This window comes from Astyanax mexicanus, chromosome 1 (assembly GCF_023375975.1).
Source record: "Astyanax mexicanus isolate ESR-SI-001 chromosome 1, AstMex3_surface, whole genome shotgun sequence".
NCBI lineage: Eukaryota > Metazoa > Chordata > Actinopteri > Characiformes > Acestrorhamphidae > Astyanax > Astyanax mexicanus.
In genome coordinates, this window is record NC_064408.1 from 34,648,414 (window position 1) to 34,668,973 (window position 20,560).

The 20,560-nt window shown below is 37.7% G+C and overlaps 2 protein-coding genes across 4 annotated transcripts in view; both read left to right on the forward strand.

Annotated features, from left to right (window-relative positions):
* Positions 1 to 782: 782 nt before the first annotated feature.
* Positions 783 to 12,781, forward strand: cnga2b (cyclic nucleotide gated channel subunit alpha 2b). Its single transcript, XM_007257506.4, has 7 exons — positions 783 to 938; positions 6,995 to 7,099; positions 7,234 to 7,353; positions 8,371 to 8,547; positions 8,677 to 8,784; positions 10,037 to 10,143; positions 11,198 to 12,781. Exons 2-7 carry the CDS (start codon positions 6,996 to 6,998, stop codon positions 12,715 to 12,717), a joined length of 2,136 nt encoding a protein of 711 aa, XP_007257568.2. The 5' UTR covers positions 783 to 938; position 6,995; the 3' UTR covers positions 12,718 to 12,781.
* A 1,641-nt stretch (positions 12,782 to 14,422) lies between these two features.
* LOC103028388 (transcriptional regulator ATRX) overlaps positions 14,423 to 20,560 on the forward strand; it is a 47,817-nt gene continuing 41,679 nt past the window's right edge. For all 3 annotated transcript variants that reach the window (XM_049476489.1, XM_022680890.2, XM_022680898.2), the window contains exon 1: positions 14,423 to 14,652. In XM_049476489.1, coding sequence (XP_049332446.1) covers positions 14,633 to 14,652 — 20 coding nt within the window. In that variant the 5' untranslated portion in view covers positions 14,423 to 14,632. The remainder of the gene's footprint in view (positions 14,653 to 20,560) is intronic.

A 20,560-nucleotide genomic window follows, 5' to 3' on the forward strand; every position in this document is an offset into this window, starting at 1 on the left:
AAACTTTTTTTGTATAAAATAAAAAAAATGAGGTAAAGTAAGAACAGGTGAATCAGATTAGTACTCAAGTGGCTTTGAGGGTGGGAAATGTTCACAATTGGGTGATGTCTGGCACATGACTGAGTCTTAAGAAAGGAAGATTATGAGAGATGTAGTCATTAAGAGTCAAAGAAGACAGGAGGGAGGTTTAAAAAGTCAGTAACATGGTTTTAATGAGACAAACAAATAGAAGTGCTATTAAACTGTATAATAATGCAGTGTTTACTGCTGCTGGTGTGCGGTTCAGCCATCTTGGATTCTAAACTCCAAGGGTCGTTCAGGTTTTTAGACATCCTGAGTTGTGAGAAAGCTTCACTTCAAATTTCATATTTGGATCGTAAAAATTCTGACATCCCAGTTTACATGGAATGCAGCATTAGTATACAAATGTTTAAATGTGTAACAAAACAGTTGTTTAGTTTAAATGTGTCCAACAAAACTAGGCTAATAGTGCTAATTTTCATAGCAATTGTATTTAAACTCTTAGCAAAAGTGAGCTGTGAGCTAAACTCATGTTTACTATTTGTGGTTATATATGAGAATAAAAAAAATAAAGAAAATGTAGGTGCACACAAACAACAACAGAGAAACATGTTTAAAGTGACGGTCTGCATGTCTACATCTTGAGTTGTGTGTCTCCTCCCACTCTCTCTCTCTCTCGCTCCCTCCTTTGCGCTCTCTCTCTCTCTCTCTCTCTCTCTCTCTCCCCTTTGCCTTCTCTCTCTCTTCCTCTCTACCTTTCTTTCTTCATGTTCCCTTCTTTCAGGGTGTTTTGGGGACAGTAATGTTGTCACACTCCTGAACAGTTTGAGTGTGTTAAGTAATCGTGGGAAGAATAGGAAATGTGATTTTCATCAGTGCTACATTTCACCCTCCTGAACTAGAGGGAATAATCACAGGTAAGAGTTTACAACACATCTTTACAACACAGTGTTGTTTTTATATTTAATTTTAGCTGAATATGTTTTTTTTTATATTGTGTTGTTTATCATATGTCTTATTACGGATTTGTGTAAAGCTGCTTTGCAACATGAGCAAATGTACAAAGAAATGTGTACTTTTAATTTTCAATTCTTCTCATTAAGCTGTTAGTATAATGTAGGGTTAGTTTAAAATAATCGATTTTGTAAAATAATTAACTCATATTCTGCAGTTATATTGGAAAACACCTTCTTTTCTTCTGTTTGTTCACTGTTTGTGCTGTTCTGATTCCTTCCAAATAGGTATTATTAAATGTAGTAATGTTACTGAACTAAATCTTTTCTATATCGAAGCTGATTTCTTTACGTTAATCTTTATTTGAAGTGAGTGTTTTGGTTTTAGATGATTTGGGTGCACTTTGTTGTGTGTGAACTGCTGAAGGGGTTCTGTGTGTTCTGTAACAGCAGATTTGTCGTCAGCGTTGTGTGTTTGAGAGGGGTGGTTGTCAGCAGTGACGATATCTCCTGAGACCACATCACTGTGTGTGTGTGTGTGTTGGTGTGTTAGTCTTCTGGGACGTGTCTCTGTGCAGTGTGTGCCGTCTGGAGTTCCCCTATTAACGAGCCAATTAGGAAAACATTGTTCAACATGCACCTAAACACCGCATCACACATCCATCTAACCATCCCTGAGCGCTATCAGTGCTGCTCTAAAACATCACTTTAAATGTTAGTCTTGTAGTTCCAGGGTAAAAATACAAAAGCAAACTTTCTTTGGGTCAATCAGGTGTTGAATGTTAGAGATGTTGCTTGGCACTAGAAGGTTTGCTGGTTCAATCCCCTGGACTGGCATGAAAGGGTCTGGACAGGAGGTATGATGGCTCAACATTCACGGGTAAGATGCTCTTGAAGCAAGGCATCTAACCCTTAGTTACTCCCTTAAGGACGCTGACCACTGCTCCAGGTGTGTGCTCACTGTCTGTATTAAGAAGCATGAGCATGAGCTTTTCTAATTTCTTTTAAATTCTGACAATACTTGCCTGATTGACAGCATTGAGGTAAAACTAGAAAAATGTGAAGGAAATGCTACTCTAAAGATGCTAATAAACACTGAATTCAGACTTTGATCAGTTTTATCTCCTTAAACACATCTCTCAAAATGTATCCAGATCTTTGGTACAGAAATATTTAGTGAGATAATCACTTTTACCTTTTACTTTTTGTTTGTGAAACAATATCTTTGTAGCTTTATTGCAGAGTGCACTTGCACTCATCTGCTCTCAGGTAAATTTTAGATCCATTCATTCAAATCATTAATTTGAAAGTGCAGTTCCCGGAGAAACTGTGCATTGTGGTCAAAACTAACATAGGGTTCTAATTAAATAAAGTAGAGTTTTAATTAAATAAACTGAGTGTAACATTCAGTATGCCACCAAAGTTGGCAATACTTCGCTAAGGCTCAAACATACAAAAGAGCTATATACACAAGCAGGTAAACTAAGTTTAAGTGAATTTTGTGCCTTGAGGGTGGGAAAAGTTCATGATTGGCTGATGACTGACACATGTCTAAATCCTCCATGAAAGGAAGATTATGCAAGATGTAGTCATCAAGAGTCAGAGAAGACAGGAGGGAAGCCTGAAAAGAACTTTTCTCTTATTTATTCAGTTTATTTCTAGTTCAAGTTTTATTGTACTACAGTAAACAATTCATTTATTTTCTGAAAATTTAAATAATGAAATAAATAAAATGAAGGATGAATACAGTGGATTAAATATGTACATACATTATTCTGGGATGAAATACATTAAGATCCCCTTGTGTACAAAGAAAAGTATGCACATTTTTTATTAGTGTTCAACACTGTTGCAAACAGACAAAAAAACTGAAGGATTTTATGGTAGTGAGTTATGAAGTCGGAAAAAGTTAAGACAGTATAGAAAATGCAAATTAATAAAAATGCAGTGTTTCTTACTTTTACTTTCATTTGCCATTCCTTCTCACAACACTAAAAAACATTTTAGCATAAAGGAGACCAACTACAAAAAATATTTCAAGTGTTTTTTTTTTTTTTGTCCCATTCTACTGCAGGTATGCCTTAAGGTGTGTAATAGAGTATGGAGTTGTTGCATTTTTAGATTTGACATTCTCCACACATTCTCCATGTCTGCAGCATGTGGTTTTACATTGTTTTGTTGAACTTTATATAGACACTGTTGCTCTAATGCTGCATTACAGAAGTGTACTGACACCAACTCATAACATGAAAGACTCTGGCTTTTAGATGTTGCTATTAACAGCCGGATGGTACTTTCCTTTTTTTTGTCCAAAACACATGACGTCCATTTCTATAAAAAAAAAAGACTCATCTGACCATAGTACACATTTCTTTGTAGTGATCCATCCCAGATCTATTCAAGCCCAGAGAATCTGACACCACTTCCTGGCATGGTTAACATAAGGCTTCTGCTTTGCACAGTAAAGTTTAGGTGACACTCTCTATTTAAAAAAGCAGTCCAGGACTAAGCTCAATTCCTGTCTGAGAAATTAGCCCTAAACCATAACATTAAAGAAGGAATTAATTATGCCCAACTATCCTATTTTACTTTCTTCTTTTCACTCTTTCATTTGTTTGTACTCTCCTGTTTCACTTTTCACTTTTTCCTTATTCGATCACGCTCTGCCTCTCTGGCTCGGTAAAATAAGGCTATCTCTATAGTTACTGCCGCCCCAGGTTACATGTTGTTGTGATGTACTCAGAACTCACCTTAACCCACCTTCACTTAGCCTCAGTTTGCAGTTTGTGTGTGTCCAATATCCTTGCCTTAGACTAAATCAGCCTAATTTCTACAAAAAATCTTCTTATTTACATACTTCAAAGCATTACATGTCTCAGAACTTTATTTGTTTGTATTTCTTAGAATTTTACAATTTAGAGCTTTCCATCTCTCAGTGATTTACTTGTCTCAGTGTTTTACACATTCCAGATAATTATGTGTCTCAGAACATTTCATGTCCCTGAGCTCTAAGAGTCTCAGAGTTTCATATGTCCAAAAGCCTTATGTGTCTCAAAAGCTTTACGTGTCTCTAAGCCTTACAGGTCAGGTCAGGTTAGTTGAGTTTAACGCCACATCAGCTCGTCAGCTATTTTGTGGCAGGAAAGGTAACGTCTAATCACAAGGTTCTATGATCTCGTCCTCAGAAGAGGACTCGTAGGTCGGTAATAGTACAGACACATTCACTCACACACTCACACGTAAGGGGCAATTCCCAATTAGCCTGCCGTCTTTGGACTGTGGGGGGAAACCAGAGAAGCCGGAGGAAACCCACGCAGACACGGGGAGAACGTGCAAACTCCACACAGAAAGACCCGGGTCGCCCCAGCCGGGAATCGAACCCAGGCCGTCTTGCTGTGAGGCGGAAGTGCTACCCACTGCGCCACCGTGCCGCCCCCCTCTAAGCCTTACATTTGTACCCTGTACCTGACTAGCTAATAACTATTTAATTTTCATTTATTTAGATAACTGTCAGCTAGAAGCTGGATGAAGATAATAGCTAGAATGTAGTACAACACTGGGTAATGTTGATAGTTTAAAGCAGTTTCTTAACCCTGATCACTGCCCTTAAAATTGTGTTTTTAAAATCACTTAGCCCCCTATGGATCATAAATCAATCATTATGTATGTCCAGCAGTTTATTAGACACATCATACCACCAATTACTTTATTATGTGCACTTAAAGCAGAGAAAGCTCTACAATATGCAGAACAGTGGGAGTATGCAATAGAATAGGTAAGAACAGGTTAAGAAACTGATCTAATCTGATTTCTGTTTATTTGTAGTTTACAGTAAGAACACATGTCCTGACATCTAACGTTTATATTAACTTCTGACAAAAATCCCTATGAAACCTCAAGTTACATTCTTTTTCATAAAAGGACACCATCATAAGAAGTGCTTTCAGTAGAAACAATTAAAAGTGCGGGACACAATGCTAGTCAGTTTGGAGAAAATGTAAATATACAACATACAATACATAATTAATAATAATAATAATCAAATCTGTTATATTATTTTAAATATTAGGTGATAACTGATCAGTTTTTGTCATATATATATAATTCAGACCTTTCACATATAACTTTTTCTAGCAACAGTAAATGTAATGTGGAGTAACATGTTTAGGTTGTAAAATTACCTTTATTTGGATGTAATAAATAATAATTACAGAATACAGAAAAAAGGGTTATTTAGGATTAAAAGTAATTCCGCAAATGAAACTATAGGGTGGGCTTTGGTTCATATTAGCAAATGTGTCCCCCCCCAATATCAAACCCGCTCCTACGCCCTTGTTTACTTGTCTCAGAGCTTGAGTTAAATGTCTCTCAGAGCTTTACATCTCTCAGACATTTATGTCTCAGAGCTGTACATCTCTCTGAGCTTAAACATTTTCTGACCTTTATGTGTCTCAGAGCTTTATATCTCTAAGAGCTTTACATCTCTAATAACTTCTCTCAGATATTTGTGTTTTAGAGCTTTATATCTCTCAGAGATGTATGTCTCAAAGCTTTACACAGAGATTTATGTCTCAAAGCTTTACATTTCTCAGAACGTTATGTAACTCAGAGCTGTACATCTCTCAAAGATTTATGTGTCTCAGAGCTTAACATCTCAGAGATGTATGAGCTTTACATCTCTGAGAACTTTATAACTCTCAAAGATTTATGTCTCAGAGCTTTACATCTCTAAGAAATTTATATCTTAGATATTTATGTGTTTTAGAGCTTTACATCTCTGAGAACTATACATCTCTCAGAGATTAATGTCTCAGAGCTTTACATCTATGAGAACTATACATCTCTCAGAGATGTGTCTCAGAGCTTTACATCTCTCTGAGCTTTAAATTTCTCAGAACCTTATGTGTCTCAGAGCTTTATATCTCTCAGAGATTTGTGTCTCAGAGCTTTACATCTCTGAGAACTTTACATCTCTTAGAGATTTATGTGTCTCAGCGCTTTACATCTCTCTGAGCTTTAAATTTCTCAGAACTGTATGTGTCTCAGAGCTTTACACCTCTAAGAACTCTATATATGTCAGAGATTTATGTGTCTCAGCCCTTTCAAACTTTACATCTCTCAGAGAGGTGTGTGTCTCAGAGCTTTACATCCCTCTAAACTTGATGTGTCTGAGCTTTAAATTTCTCAGAGCTTTATGTGTCTCAGAGCTTTACACCTCTCAGAAAATTACATCTCTCAGAGATTTATGTGTCTTAGAGCTTTACATCTCTCAAATATTTAAATTTTTATGCTTTATATCTCATAGCTTATTGAGCCTTACAGCTCTTGGAGCTTTTGTCTTTCTGAGCTTTACGTTACACTGAACTTTACATATCTTTAAGCCTTACATTTCTCTCAACATGTCACAGAGTTTTACATCTTTCAGAACTTTACATTTTTAATGAGTTTAATGTGTCTCAGAGCTTGACATATTCAAGATTCAAGATTCAAAGAGTTTATTGTCATGTGCACAGTAAGAAACAAGTTTCCTTGCACAATGAAATTCTTTCTTTGCCACTCGACAAGTATGCTGCATAAAGATAAAAAAGAAAATATACAATAAAGAAAGAAATAAACTAACTAAATATAAATATTAAATTAGTGTTATATTTACATCCAGGATGGAAATATATACATGAAAACAGTAATGTGATATTATTTACAAGTACATGTTATCTACAGCAGTGGAATATGAAAAAAGTGCAAAAGGTTCAGTAGTGCAATTATAAAATTGCAGTAAAGTGAGCATGTGCCTCTGAGAAATATCCTTGACATGTAAACATGTATAGAGTAAGGTGCATGTCTGTTTCTGAGGTAGGTCTGGTAGCAGTGGGGAATAATGTTTCACGTCTCAGTGGGGAATAATGTTTCACATATAACTATGGATTTATGAGAAAAAGACAAACTAAAATATCTTATTATTCTTTTATACAGTTAAAAACATAGTACCTGAGAACCTGAGTTTGTGTGTGTGTGTGCAGTATGACGGGACAGGCTGCAGTAGAGCGGTCCCTCTCAGCTCACCGCCTCTCGGTCAAGAGCACGCTGGAGGAGGAACAGGACAGGGCAGAGACAACAATAAGCAGGTCAGTTTGTGTGTTTTTGTGTGTCTATGTGTGTGTTCTCTCTGTTCGTCACAAAAACATACAAAGTATCTACCAATGGAAAAAACTAATTTCACTATTACTGTTTTTCTCTCTCTTTCCTTCTCTCTCTATAGGACTCAGTCAGTCTGTGAAGGAGATGATGATACATCCTCAGAGCTGCAGCGAGTGGCTGCAATCGACCCCCAGGATGCAGTATCCAGAAACTCTTTCAGGGGCAGGGGGGCACTGTCCAGGTAGACCACTAACACACACTTTAAAGAGACAGAGGCTAGGTTAGGGCCTCTAATTGTCACACACTAGCCATAAGACTCATCTTTAAATTCCCACTCTCACACCACAGACATTTTAATTACTTTAACAGCCCCTTTTTATCCTTTTATCTAAATTTGACTACGGATAAAGTTTTAAGCAGGGGTCAAAATATAACTTTCAGACTGCAATGAGCAAAACAATGCTAACACCTGTTAAGCAGTCTGGGCTTGTGTTGCAACCACTGGCACAGAGAACTGTAGTATATATAGTATAATAGTTTTAATTCAATATCAGCAAACTCTAGAAGGAAACATCACAATGTCTGTTAACAAATAGCCTAAAGTTAAAATAAGCTTCTATAACAGGCAATTATTTTAAAAACTCTCTTAAATTCACAGTACACCACCTACAGTATATTGCCATTGTCCCCACAGTTTCCTAACCTGAACATAATGGGAAATGTGTGGCTATACCTCAAAAGAATAGTGCAACAGGACAGCCCATAATCAGAAACATAACTAGAAGCATTTTAAAATGATATATGGGCAATAATCCCATATAAAATCAAAAACTGAAATACTCCTATTTTGCCACAAAAGACATTTACAAGCTTTATTTTTGTAAAAACCTTTTCTTTTCTAAAATAAAAAGTTATCTGGTTAAGTATTTTGATGCATATAGATAGATCAGTGTGTATAATAAAATAGTGCTTTCCACGAAAGTTTTCATTGCTGTATAAAAAATGGATAAAATTGCGGTTCTTTTCGGATGCTACTTTCAGCAATAATCACTGAGAATGAATTAATTGAAGCTCATCTGTCTAGTAAGGGCAGCAACATTAGTCCGGTGTCACATTAGAAGTAGACAAAGCCGAAAAAAGTGATACCCAGTTGTGGGTCTGCAGAAAGGAGTCAATATAATCATGGAACATCCTCATGCATGCATCTGTATTTGTCCATGAAGTGATTCTGATAGTCATTTCTCCCTCTCTCTGTCAGGCTGGTAAACCTGGTGGTCACTCTGAGGGAATGGGCTCACAGGAGTCTGATGGAGGAGGAACAGCGGCCTGACTCCTTCCTCGAGCGATTCCGTGGCCCTGAGGCTAGACCTGCAACTGGCCAAGCCGCAAATGACCAACAAGGAGCCAATGGAGCCAATACGAAGCCAACCTTCAAGTATAATTTGCCCACCTATTATACCTATAGCTATTTAGCCCACCTAAATAAAAAAAAAAAAGAAACTAGAACATATTCCTTAAGGCAGTAATGAGTGATGCAGTATATGTTTTTGTGTTTGTGTTGCAGGGAGATGTGGGAAAAAACTGTCATGTCCCAATCTGATGATGTTTATTATTATTGGCTGTTCTTCATTGCTTTGGCAGTTCTCTACAACTGGGTCCTTCTGGTTGCCAGGTAACTATTATTTTATTATTAATTAGCCTTAATTATGGTAATGATTATATTATATTGTCTTAAAAGTTGATTATAAATGTCTCTCCAATTAAACTGTATTAAAAGCACCAGGTATCTATGGGTAACTATAATCTGTCCGGAACTGTAGGAAATGTTATCGGCATATCCAATTTTTGTGTCGCAAAAAATGTCCTAAACTTATTTTTTTTTTGCTGTAAAAAAGGGCTCCAGACTAACATTTTTTTTGCCACTTTTGAATCGCCACAGTTAGCTGACATGGTGATCCACTAACCACAATTATGATCTTTTGGGCCTTTTACACTAGTTCCACAAGCTAATTTGCTCTATGTTGAAAGGCAGGACTTAATCAGTGAACAGAATCTGCGCTAAGCATTAGGACAACTGCTAGTCATATTTCAACCAGCAGGCGGACCTTATGACCTGCTTATAACCAGTTTCACAGCCCTCAAATTTGTTGCCCCAAAGAACTTACTCTTAGACACCAATTTTAAATTAGTATTAAGTATTAAGACATTTTGTCACACAATTTTCTCCCTAATTTAGTAATTTCCCACAAAACACATTAATCCAGCCTTTTTTTAAGACAAACTCCCTGAGCCTAAATGTGTTTTGAAGGAAACACTATGCCAGTTCAGTTGCCTTACTTTAGCTAACAGACACCTGCACAGCCTGGCATTATGGCGGACGATGGGAAGAGACACACCCTGAGAAAGTAAGACCAGATATGCTTTCTGGAATTCCTGGCTACACTGCAACACTGGCATCATTGGCATCATTATCAGTGATTAAAGGGACCAATAGATAAATACGGGTACCTATATCTAAAAAGGTTTTACTCTATATATGAAAGGTTTCCATCCTTGAGTGAGTGAATGTTTTGTGTTTGTGTGTGTGTGTGTGTGTGCGTGTGAGAATATCACTCAGTGATACTAGCGTGACTAATAAGGTAGATTCTGCTGTGCTTTTGGGCTCTGTGGTTTCAATCCATGGAAGCAGAAAATTCCTCAGAGAAAACGTCTGTCTGCCATCACTTTTCACTCTGTTAAGTTACAGATAAAACTCTCTCAAAGGACATTTCTTCCAGACACTTACCTAATTCAATTGTTTTAAGATTTTGTCTTATCTGAAAGTGTTTTGTTTTAAACTGCATTTCATTCAAAGTACCTTTGAATTCAGCATACTATTTTTGTTCTTCTTTCAGTATATCCTGTATGTCTTTCTTTATGTACAGAGCATGTTTTGATGATCTACAGACTGAGAGCTACATCCTATGGCTGGTACTCGATTACATCTGTGATGTCATTTACATAATAGACTCCTTTGTGCGATTAAGGACAGGTACATTCAAATTTACTGGAATTTTAACTGACATTTTCTGAACACCTGCATGAGAATATCATCGCTGTCTTTAAAAAAATGGCAATCTTGTGGAAAAAAATCTTATCTTTTAGAGGAAATAAATATGAAAAAATGTTATTACAAGACATTTTGGAGTAAACTGCTAGATTGACATTAGTATTCTTGCATGACAGCTGCAATATATATAATGGTAAATGTAATCTAAAGAGTTAAATATGGCTTGTTGTATTATAATATATTCCTCAAAACTGTATTATGCATCTACATCAGTGATGGCTAAAGGTAAATTAGGGTATTTATTTAGCACCATGTCATGATGTCACCTGGTATATATAATTTAGCCTAGGAAATTATTTAACCACTGGATGTTAAAGCAACAGATTTTTAGGTCAAGTATAGAGATGCGCTAAACCTAAAGTGAAAACATCAGGTATGTTAGGTTGGTCTTACCCTGGGTATTTTATCCCATGTTCAAAAATGCTACATTTTAGTAGTAATCTAGTGTACCTCTAGATCATAGTCTAGAGAATAGTGACTGTCTAAACTGCAGGATTGTTGTGAGCAGTTCTGTCAGAATTTTAAATATGCTTTATATAGAATTGCTTAAAAATGGTTACTAAGTAGTGGTCGGTTGAGAGGCTTATACAATACACAGACAATTAACTAATCTGGATGGCAGCATCTAAAACAGGGGCTGATTCCCATAGGGGCATAGCATCTCAGATTTTTGCAGTTCTTCTCATTGAACACACTTTATTGGACTTGCTAGCTACATAGTAAAGCTTTCAAATTCAAGTTACCTCAGAGTGTTATTGTATAGAGAGGCCATGCAAGTCTCTGCATAGCTGTGGCAGGGATGGAACACAGTTTAACATTCAAGTGTCTAGTGTCTTTTTAATGTACTCTAAGATACACCACAAATACCACATCAGTCACACACACTTAACCCCCAGACCTCTACCAAAAGTTGTTTAACTGTCCTCCTGAGTAAAATAAAACTCAAAGTAAAAACTGAATCTGCCTTCCTCTACAGGTTACCTGGAACAGGGGTTGCTGGTGAAAGAGTTGTCCAAGCTGAGAGACAACTACATCCGAACCTTCCAGTTCAAAGTAGATGTTCTCTCCATCATACCAACGGACCTGGTCTACATTGTCACAGGAATCCACATGCCTCAGCTCCGATTTAACCGCCTACTCCGTTTCTCACGCATGTTTGAGTTCTTTGACCGTACTGAGACACGTACCAACTACCCAAACACTTTTCGTATATGCAACCTAGTCCTGTATATCCTGGTCATCATCCACTGGAACGCATGTATCTATTATGCCATTTCCAAGTCACTAGGGCTTGGATCAGATCAGTGGGTGTACGATGCCACTAACAGAACACTCACTTATTGCTACGTCTACTGCTTCTACTGGTCTACCCTAACACTTACTACCATTGGGGAAATGCCTCCACCAGTGAAGGATGAGGAGTTTGTCTTTGTTGTCTTCGATTTTCTGGTTGGTGTGCTGATCTTTGCCACAATTGTTGGTAACGTGGGTTCCATGATTGCTAACATGAATGCCACAAGGGCAGAGTTCCAGGCACGGATTGACGCCATTAAACACTACATGCACTTCCGCAAAGTCAGCCGCAACCTTGAGACACGTGTCATCAAATGGTTTGACTACCTCTGGACCAATCAGAAAGCAGTGGATGAGCATGAGGTTCTGAAGAACCTTCCAGACAAGCTGCGGGCAGAAATTGCTATCAATGTTCATCTGGAAACTCTGAAAAAGGTTCGTATCTTTCAGGACTGTGAAGCCGGACTGTTAGTGGAGCTAGTTCTGAAACTGCGGCCACAGGTGTACAGCCCAGGCGACTACATCTGCAGGAAGGGCGATATTGGGAAGGAAATGTACATCATTAAGGAGGGACAGCTGGGTGTAGTGGCAGATGACGGCGTGACACAGTTTGCACTGCTAACTGCTGGAGGGTGTTTTGGTGAAATTAGCATCCTGAACATTCGGGGTAGCAAGATGGGTAACCGTCGAACCGCCAACATACGTAGCATTGGCTACTCAGATCTGTTCTGCCTCTCGAAGGATGACTTGATGGAGGCTGTGACAGAATATCCAGAAGCTCAGAAGGTTCTGGAAGAGCGTGGGAGAGACATTCTGAAGAAGCAGGGTCTTCTGGATGAAAGTGATGCAGCTGGAGGGCTGGGCGAGATGGAAACAGAGGAGAGGGTGGAACGTCTGGATGCGTCTCTGGATCTACTGCAGACACGCTTTTCCCGGTTGCTTGGGGAGTTCACTACAACACAGCGCAAGCTGAAACAGCGAATTACAGCGCTCGAGCGGCAGCTGTGTCACACTGGACTCGGCCTGCTGTCGGACAATGACATGGACGGAGAAAATGACCAAGTGTTTACACATGCAGACATACACATGCATGCAGAAGCACACACTCGGACTTCTACAGACCTAAACACTGCCTCAAACTCTGTGTCCAGGAGAAACTCAGATGTGGAAGTGTCGCGGCCTCAACCAAAAATAGGGCAATAAAGTGAGACTGCTTCAATGAAGTGCACAAAATAAAGCTCTACATGCATGCTTATGCTTTTCCACACCTTGTGTTTGTGTGAGAAATTACCATATAAAATTTAAAATGTTAAAATTGGTATATTTACCTATACCTACAGTTTACTTACAGTGTCTAAGTAAATGTATGTATAAATGTCACTTTTCCCTTGTTTGAACTTCAACAAGGATAAACAGCTTCACCATATTGGGAGTGTAATATATTTTGAAACATTATAGCCACCGGAATATGTAAATATATATGTATTCATACACACAGAAACACAAAAGTAATATATATACAGATTTAGACCTTGTGTATGCCTTAATGTTCAAAATAAAGCATGCTTAAACCATGCAGAGCCTATATCTACTTGTTATAGTATTATAAATGATAGAGATCAGAAATTACTAAGCCACACATGCAAAACCTTAAGTTTCAAAGGTTAAATTAAAAGTCTTGCACAAGCAAACACTGCTGCACACTGAAACGGCATCGTAGTTACTATGTAATATTACAAAATATGCAAACCAAAAGCTTTGTCCGCTGTGTGTTGGTATATCAATGCGTTGAAGCATTTCAATAACCAGAAGCATTAGCTTGCCCTGGGCATATGTGCAGTTTTATTTAAATTTTGACCTCAAATCAGCCTCATAGTTCCAATGACATCTGATAGGGAAAACCCTGAAGTTCCACATATGTTCATGATGCTGACTACAGAATAATGCCTATTAGTTTTTTTATTTCAGTTTTAGGAGAAAAAAAAAACTAAATTCAGATATCCGAGTGAATATATTCCCAACCAAGTCATAATATTATGACCACCTCTTTGTTACACTCACTATCTATCTGATCAGCTGCACTGCTTATATATATGCACATTGTAGTTCTATAATAGATTATAATACAGACTGTTTCTTCTTCTGTTTCTCTGTCTATTTTATTATAATAATACTGTATATATTATAATTAGGGTTGTGCTGGTATGAGTGGAACAGACACAGTAGTGCTCCTTTAGTTTTATTGAAACCGGGATGACAGTGTGCAGAGTGCCCTGCTGAAAAAAATGCCTGGCTATAATTTTAATGACTAAGCTGGTCTATCAGAAGCATGACCAATTTGACCAGCATGACCGGCATTACAAGCAAGAACACCCTGGTCAACCATTATGACCAGCTTGACCAAATTAGTTGATTGGTTTGTATAATGTACGGTAGAATTTCAAACAGTGTTTACCATAATGTAATGCGGTGGTGTTGTTTCCAGATGTGAATGAGTTAATGAGTAAACCCTTCTGAACACAGCTTAGGACACAACAGCTGCGTTCCAAAGCACCTCTCAGCCAATCATATTGCAGGGTCGGTATGTGGTATAATACATGTTATAGCACTCCCTCTCATGTATTATTGCTTAAATATACCATTCCATATATGAAGGGAATCAAAGGTAAATAAGTAAGATAATGCTGACTGCAATACAGCCTTGACCACCGAATACCTCAAAAATGGAGCTTTACGTTTACGTCTGTCAGTGAGCGATCACTTCATAAACGCTCTAACACGTTAACATCAGATGTGTCTTGCCTTCTATCAGAATGTGTTTAAAGTCGAGGTGTAACAGAACTGTGTTGATAATAAAGTTTAGGATTAATTAACACACACCTCCCCCAAGGAAGTGACGAGGGCTCGTCGATAGTTGGCCGCCATTTTGCCGCGTCGGGTGCAAACTAGCCGGCAAGATGGCGGGCTGTGTGTGATTTTTTTAAAATATATTTTAGTAGGGTTAAAAACTGTGCGGCGCCGTTTTCTCGCGGTTTGTTGAGAAAACCGAGGATGCTTGTGGATCTTCTGCGTATAAGAACACATTGATCCATCTGACGGAGTGTCTTACGAGTGCAGGATGTCCACCGAGGTTCTCAGGTGAGCGGAGATGTTGTTAAAACAGGTTTATATTTAGGGGGTTCTGTGGAGGATAGCCGGACAGCTAGCGTTAGCTACTATTAGCTAACTGTAGCTAATGCAGCTAGCTAATAAATAAAACATCCATTCGACTTAACCAGAAAGCTGTCTAAGTTGCTCTGTGGGTCATACAGACAGCCTTTTGATTAAACTGTAGTTGTTTGCAAGTGTGCTTTAGTTTTGAGTTATTACACCCTGTAAAAAGATGGCTAACGTGGGCTAACTAAATTTCCACGGACAAAGAGTAGCTTTTCTCATTTTCCGTTCCACCTTAAAAAGCGCAGCACTTATATTCGGTCGAGCCAGGCGCTTTACAGTAACTACTGCACTATTTAAGGTGGACTGGCCAAGTCGCTCGATAAGCAAGCTGGCATGCTAACCTAGCGTTTAGCCAAAAAGCCTGCTTAGCCAGATAAGTTGTACATATTTCGTATTCTAAGTGGTGGCGCCAGTTTCACGGTATTTGCAGTAGTAATGTCATCACGATATTAAATAATAACTATTTGTGCAATTACACTGTTAAGTTAACCTATATATCTGACTAAACCCTGTTCTGCCCCTGAAGTAATCCTTAGAACCATATCTAACTGTTCAGTTTTGTGTATTTAGTCAACCATAGTAAACCTACAGTAATTAAGACATTGCACTGGTAAGTCATATCAGTTCAGTGCTATGAAACATTAATTAGTTTAACCTTTATTGAATATAATATGCTGTTTGACATCACCGTGACTTGATAACAATCGAGGCCAATGTATTTCTGCTAGGAAAGACTAGGAGAAAAGAGGCTTTAAGCAAGCATCTTGCTTCATTTCAGTAATTACACATGACTTGATAATTACAGCGAGTGTTTTTCAGGGGGTTCCAGGGGATTTAGGAGAAAATATGGTAGACTGCACATGGTATGAATACTCAGGTTTATGCTCTAGTCTGTAAGCCCTTAGGAAAATGGGTTATGAAAACTTAACTTTCATGCCTAATATGTAGTTCTTAATTCATACACTCCAGGTATGGATTGAAGTAATGAGTGAAATGCACAACATTCTTAAAATGTCTTTAGCCCTATCCGTACAGTATTAGTTTCTCAGGGGGTCCTGGTGTAATTTTCTCTTTTATAGGGGTGTCCTTTGTGATTTTATTCCTGTCCTGAGCGACCATTTATGTGTTTTTCTTGGATGTCCTCTGAGAAAATTACAAGCTGAATTTCCTACTGTTTTTCGCTGGACTCCGTGGTCCTACACTAATTTTAGTCCTGTTCGGACTAGGGGTGGGCGATATGGCACTAAAATAATATCACGATATTTCATGGTATTATCCCATAACGATACTCTTGACGATATAATTTTTTTTTTCAAGAATACACTACTGCAACAAAATTAAAATGTAATTTTATTATTGCATACGATTTATGTCACACCCCTACCTGGGATATAAAAAAAATACAAGAATTTGATCAGATTTGTAACAGAAGTCAATGATCCAGAATGTCAAGATGACTTATAATGCACTCTTAATATCTCCATGTAACCAGGAATAAAGTAAAATAAATTATATTGGACAGACATAATCTGTCTTTAGTAGATATATAATGGAAAATGAAAACAGTGTGAAAAAAGTAGTACCCTGATGTAATAAGTGGGGGTGAGTGATATGGCACGATATTTTTAGAGTATAATATCGTTCACGATATTCAAAAATGTGATATGGCACACCCCTAGTTCGGACTTAATAAAGCATTTAATAAAATAGCTATTTGTCGATTACCATTGCCCAACTATTACACTTTGGGCATTCGTTTCCATGGCGTTCCACGTAAACACAACAGTGAGTGGAAATGAAGGAGCTACTGAACGCGATGTCATGTGACAAAGAAAGCCGGAAAACAACTCATTGGGCCTCCTGTTTTTTAACTGCAATCCAGATGTAAGAGTTTTATCACTGAATAGAAGTGGAAAATATTTTTCACAGACGTCCCCCTGAGAAACGAATCCCGTGCGGATAGGGATTAAAATAATATCTAAAATAATATCACTATTTACTGTTGTTTTTTTGCGACAATGATACTCTTGGCGATATGACAAAACACAATAAAAAAAGTTATTTCAAGAATACACTATTGCAACAAAATGAAAAATTAATTTTATTATTACATAGAATTTATTGTGGCACTGAGATGCCAAAAAAATGTTGGTGATATTATTGCGTAGAGTACAATATGGCCTACTTTCCAGTACAACAAAATGTGGCTTAGTAATCAAGCTAAAAGTGTTAGGTTTAATTGGTCTACAGATCTGACACTTCAATTTGTTTATTTTTGTTTACTAGTCCCACAAATTTGGGAAAGTTGGACTTTTTTTGGGGTATGAGAGTTGTTAACATTTGTGGTTGTGGATGAATCATTTTACGTGACCAAAATTAATAATTTATGTTCTTTTTAGATGGCCACAGGGTGCAGGGCACTGTGGAAATTCACTCATGTACAGGTGCAGAATAAAAAACGCCCAGCTATAGTTGGGAGTTTGACCACATGCCGAGTAGGGCTGGACCCGAATATTCGGGTATTCGGATATTTGTTCGTTGAGTAGGTATTCGGTTTTTAATTTTGGTATTCGGATATTCGTTTTTTTTCTCCTTTCCAGAGTTCCACCTCACTCTTACCACTTCTGTTCTTGCGGGTCCCGTCAGAATATCTTGCGCGCGGGACAGAACTGAACTGTTATTGGCTGGAGCGGGAGTTTAATCCAGACGATGCGGGAGCAAATTAATAAATAGTTAAGAAAACTGTAATAATTGTAAAAAAAAAAAACCTAAAGAAAACTCTCAACGCGCAGGATGGACCGACACACACACGCACACACCGATGGTGTTTGGACTGGGGTAAGGAACGGGACCACACTATATAAATATATAAGTAAATTTGAAGCATTAAATGTAGTTTATTTAATTTATATTAGGAACGTGGGGCGGGAGCGGCAGAAATGTGTATGTGGCGGGCGGGCGCGGGATTAAAAGAAGCAATTTTTTTGCGGAGCGGTAACGAGACAGAAACGCGGGAGAGTGGAAGAGTGGGTTTAAAAATCAGTCTCGCGCAGACCTCTATTATACATGATAAAAAAAATGCAGGCTCTTCGAAACTGATTTATATAATAAAACGTAAGGGGTAATGTGGCAACAGTAGGGGCTAAATCGGTTACAAAAGCCTGGCCTACAAAAATGATGTCTGAACGAATTTCCTCTTATCTAATATAATTTAAAATGGTTTAAAAATGTAAAATAATTTCTAAGCAAACGAAATATTTAATATTGAGCTTATAGCCCAAGTGCAAAAATACAAAATCAGTAATACGGCTATGCCCTGCACAATCCTTTAACCGAAATAGACCAAGTACAGTTTACAATGACTGTCCTCTAATATAATCAACAATGTTTACGAATATAAAATACTTCCTGAACAAACGTTTTTTTTTTGTTTGTTTTTTTAAGCAAATAGCCTAAGTGTGAAAACACAAACAGCAATTTACTGGGCTGGCTTGCGCAGCGGAGAAACCGTGCAGCAGCAGCCTCGGTGTGGGGCAGCAGAAATTCCGGGATGAAAACACAAAGAAATCTGGGCTAAAAACACAGAAAAAATATGGGGTGAAAACACAAAAATCCGGGATAAAAACACCAAAAATCCGGGGTGAATATGTCTCGTCGGTCAGAGCAAATTGAACATTTTTCAGTGGATTAAAGGGGCCGTGATTTGCCTTTTTTTTTTTTTTTTTTTTTAACCTCTTTTTTTAAAAACGAATATTCGAATATTCGCTTCGAATCAGTGCCGAATATCCGGAGCTCAAAAAACGCTATTCGGGCCAGCCCTAATGCCGAGTTAGAAGGAAAGGGAAAGCAAGCAAACCTTGATGAACTATTATGCACATTGTTCCTTAATACAGTTGAAAACACTTCTAATCCAGCATTTGAACTAGCAGATGGCAGAGTGACAAGCCAGTCATTTCCTATGGGAGTAAGAAAATTGTAGTGTGATTAAGTGGCAGGGAACAGGGTAAGTTTAAATTTTCTAAAATGTATGCAAATATGGAGTGAAGCATCACTGGCCAAACAAATACATTGGACCAATCACAGGCACAGGTCTCCAGCTTCTCTCTGAAGTGGAAAAAAGTCAACCCATCTATACCTATTTGATACATATTTATTTGTGTGTTGAACTTTTACTGGGTCTTTTATTGTGTTACTAGCATCCAAAAAAGTATTCAGCAGTATTTGTATGGTTAGTGGTGTTTGTTAGCTCGACTGTGTTTTAATACTCAATGTGTAGAATGCATGTCGCACTCCTTTGAGGAAAAGAATCTAATAGATCATAGTCGAGAGTTAATGTTTACAGGTTTTGAATATAGACTCCTCAGTCACAGGAAGCTAGAGTTCCTTATTCAGCTAGATTGAACAACAGAGCTGGAGCACAACTACAGACTCCAATTAACAGCCAGCTGTAGAACGTGTACAACTAACGTGCCTCAAAAAAGATGAAAAGTAATGACCGTTGTATACCCCTTTAATCAATAACCAAAGTACATCAACAACAATCGGGAAGCTTAAAGAGTCGCATTAAAGCTAATGTGAAACCAGTTTTAATAGAAAAACGTTTTAACTTTTAAGTTGTTTCCACTGTAAGCTCTGCAGTGCAGTTTTGTAGCCACAGGGATTCTGGATTCTGGGCCGATTCTGAATTGTGTGACTAAAATATATATCACAAGAAATTGAATTTTAGCAGTGTGAGAAATTTGTCATTTTTAAAGTAGGTAATTTTACTTTTACTAAAGTACAGTTTGACACAAGTAATTTACTTCACTACATTGAAAAACTCCCTGTTACTGAGTGAAAAATAAATTGCTGGGAAAAAAACATCAAAAGTCTGAATAATAAAAAAAAAAAACTATTGGCGGAGGGGCGTGGGTGCTGGCACATGGAAAAAAGAGGCAATTACATCCTCATGCAATGCAAAATGTGCCCCGCTGGACAGAGCTGTCAGCTTTCAAAACTTTCACATCAAACCTGCAAAAGCATGTGATGGTAAATCATATGTATATTCTAAATTCACTGGATAGCTGTGGATTTACTTTATAAAGACCAGTAATCTCCGTTCATATGCAGCTACACAGATTATACAATCTTCTGTATTTAGTAAAATATACAGCACAATAATCCCTTTATTAAAAATTGTACAACCTAAACAAATTCTTTAACAGAATTCTGCCTTCAGGGTTTTCTGAAAAACAGTGAAGGTTAATGGAGACGAAAGGTGTTTATCCTGTGTGTTAATTAATTAACTTGTATTTACACCTAAATTAATAGTATATTAAGTGCACTGAAAAGTGTATGAATTGAGTTTGTCGGCGCTATTTTAACAGGCGATTGAGGCGAATATAACCTAAATACCTTAGCTAATGATCATGGATTTCACAGATCCCTTTTGGACATTAAACAACGCTAAAATAAACTGACATATCAAACTGCCTAGGTTAGCTAACAAGTTAGCGGGGCTGCTCTACGTTACGTGCTTAACCTGCGTCCACAAACTGAGTTTTACCTTTCTGAAATTCTTGGTGGTGAGAGAAATGCCTCAAGCAGAGCAGCTGAACTTTTCCCAGCAGTGTTTATTACGGTTAGCGGGAGAGACGCTGTGTCAATCAGCTGTGTAACCTGGGGTCTGTGTGCGCGGCTCGGGCATGCGCCAACAAACAGTTTTTTTTTTTTTTTTTGTATGATTTCATGTTTTTAATGATATTTCCTTAAGTTTTTATTGGAAACATAAAACAATCTGCTTGAACGTTGCAAAAAAAACCCATATAAATAGCAGTTAAAGCAAAGCAAT

Excerpts from the sequence above, each read along its gene's own strand:
- cnga2b (XM_007257506.4), top strand. The coding sequence starts at position 6,996 with ATGACGGGACAGGCTGCAGTAGAGCGGTCCCTCTCAGCTCACCGCCTC. Across the intron at positions 8,785-10,036 it reads TGGGTCCTTCTGGTTGCCAG|AGCATGTTTTGATGATCTAC; the intron begins GTAACTATTATT and ends CTTTATGTACAG. Across the intron at positions 10,144-11,197 it reads CTTTGTGCGATTAAGGACAG|GTTACCTGGAACAGGGGTTG; the intron begins GTACATTCAAAT and ends CTTCCTCTACAG.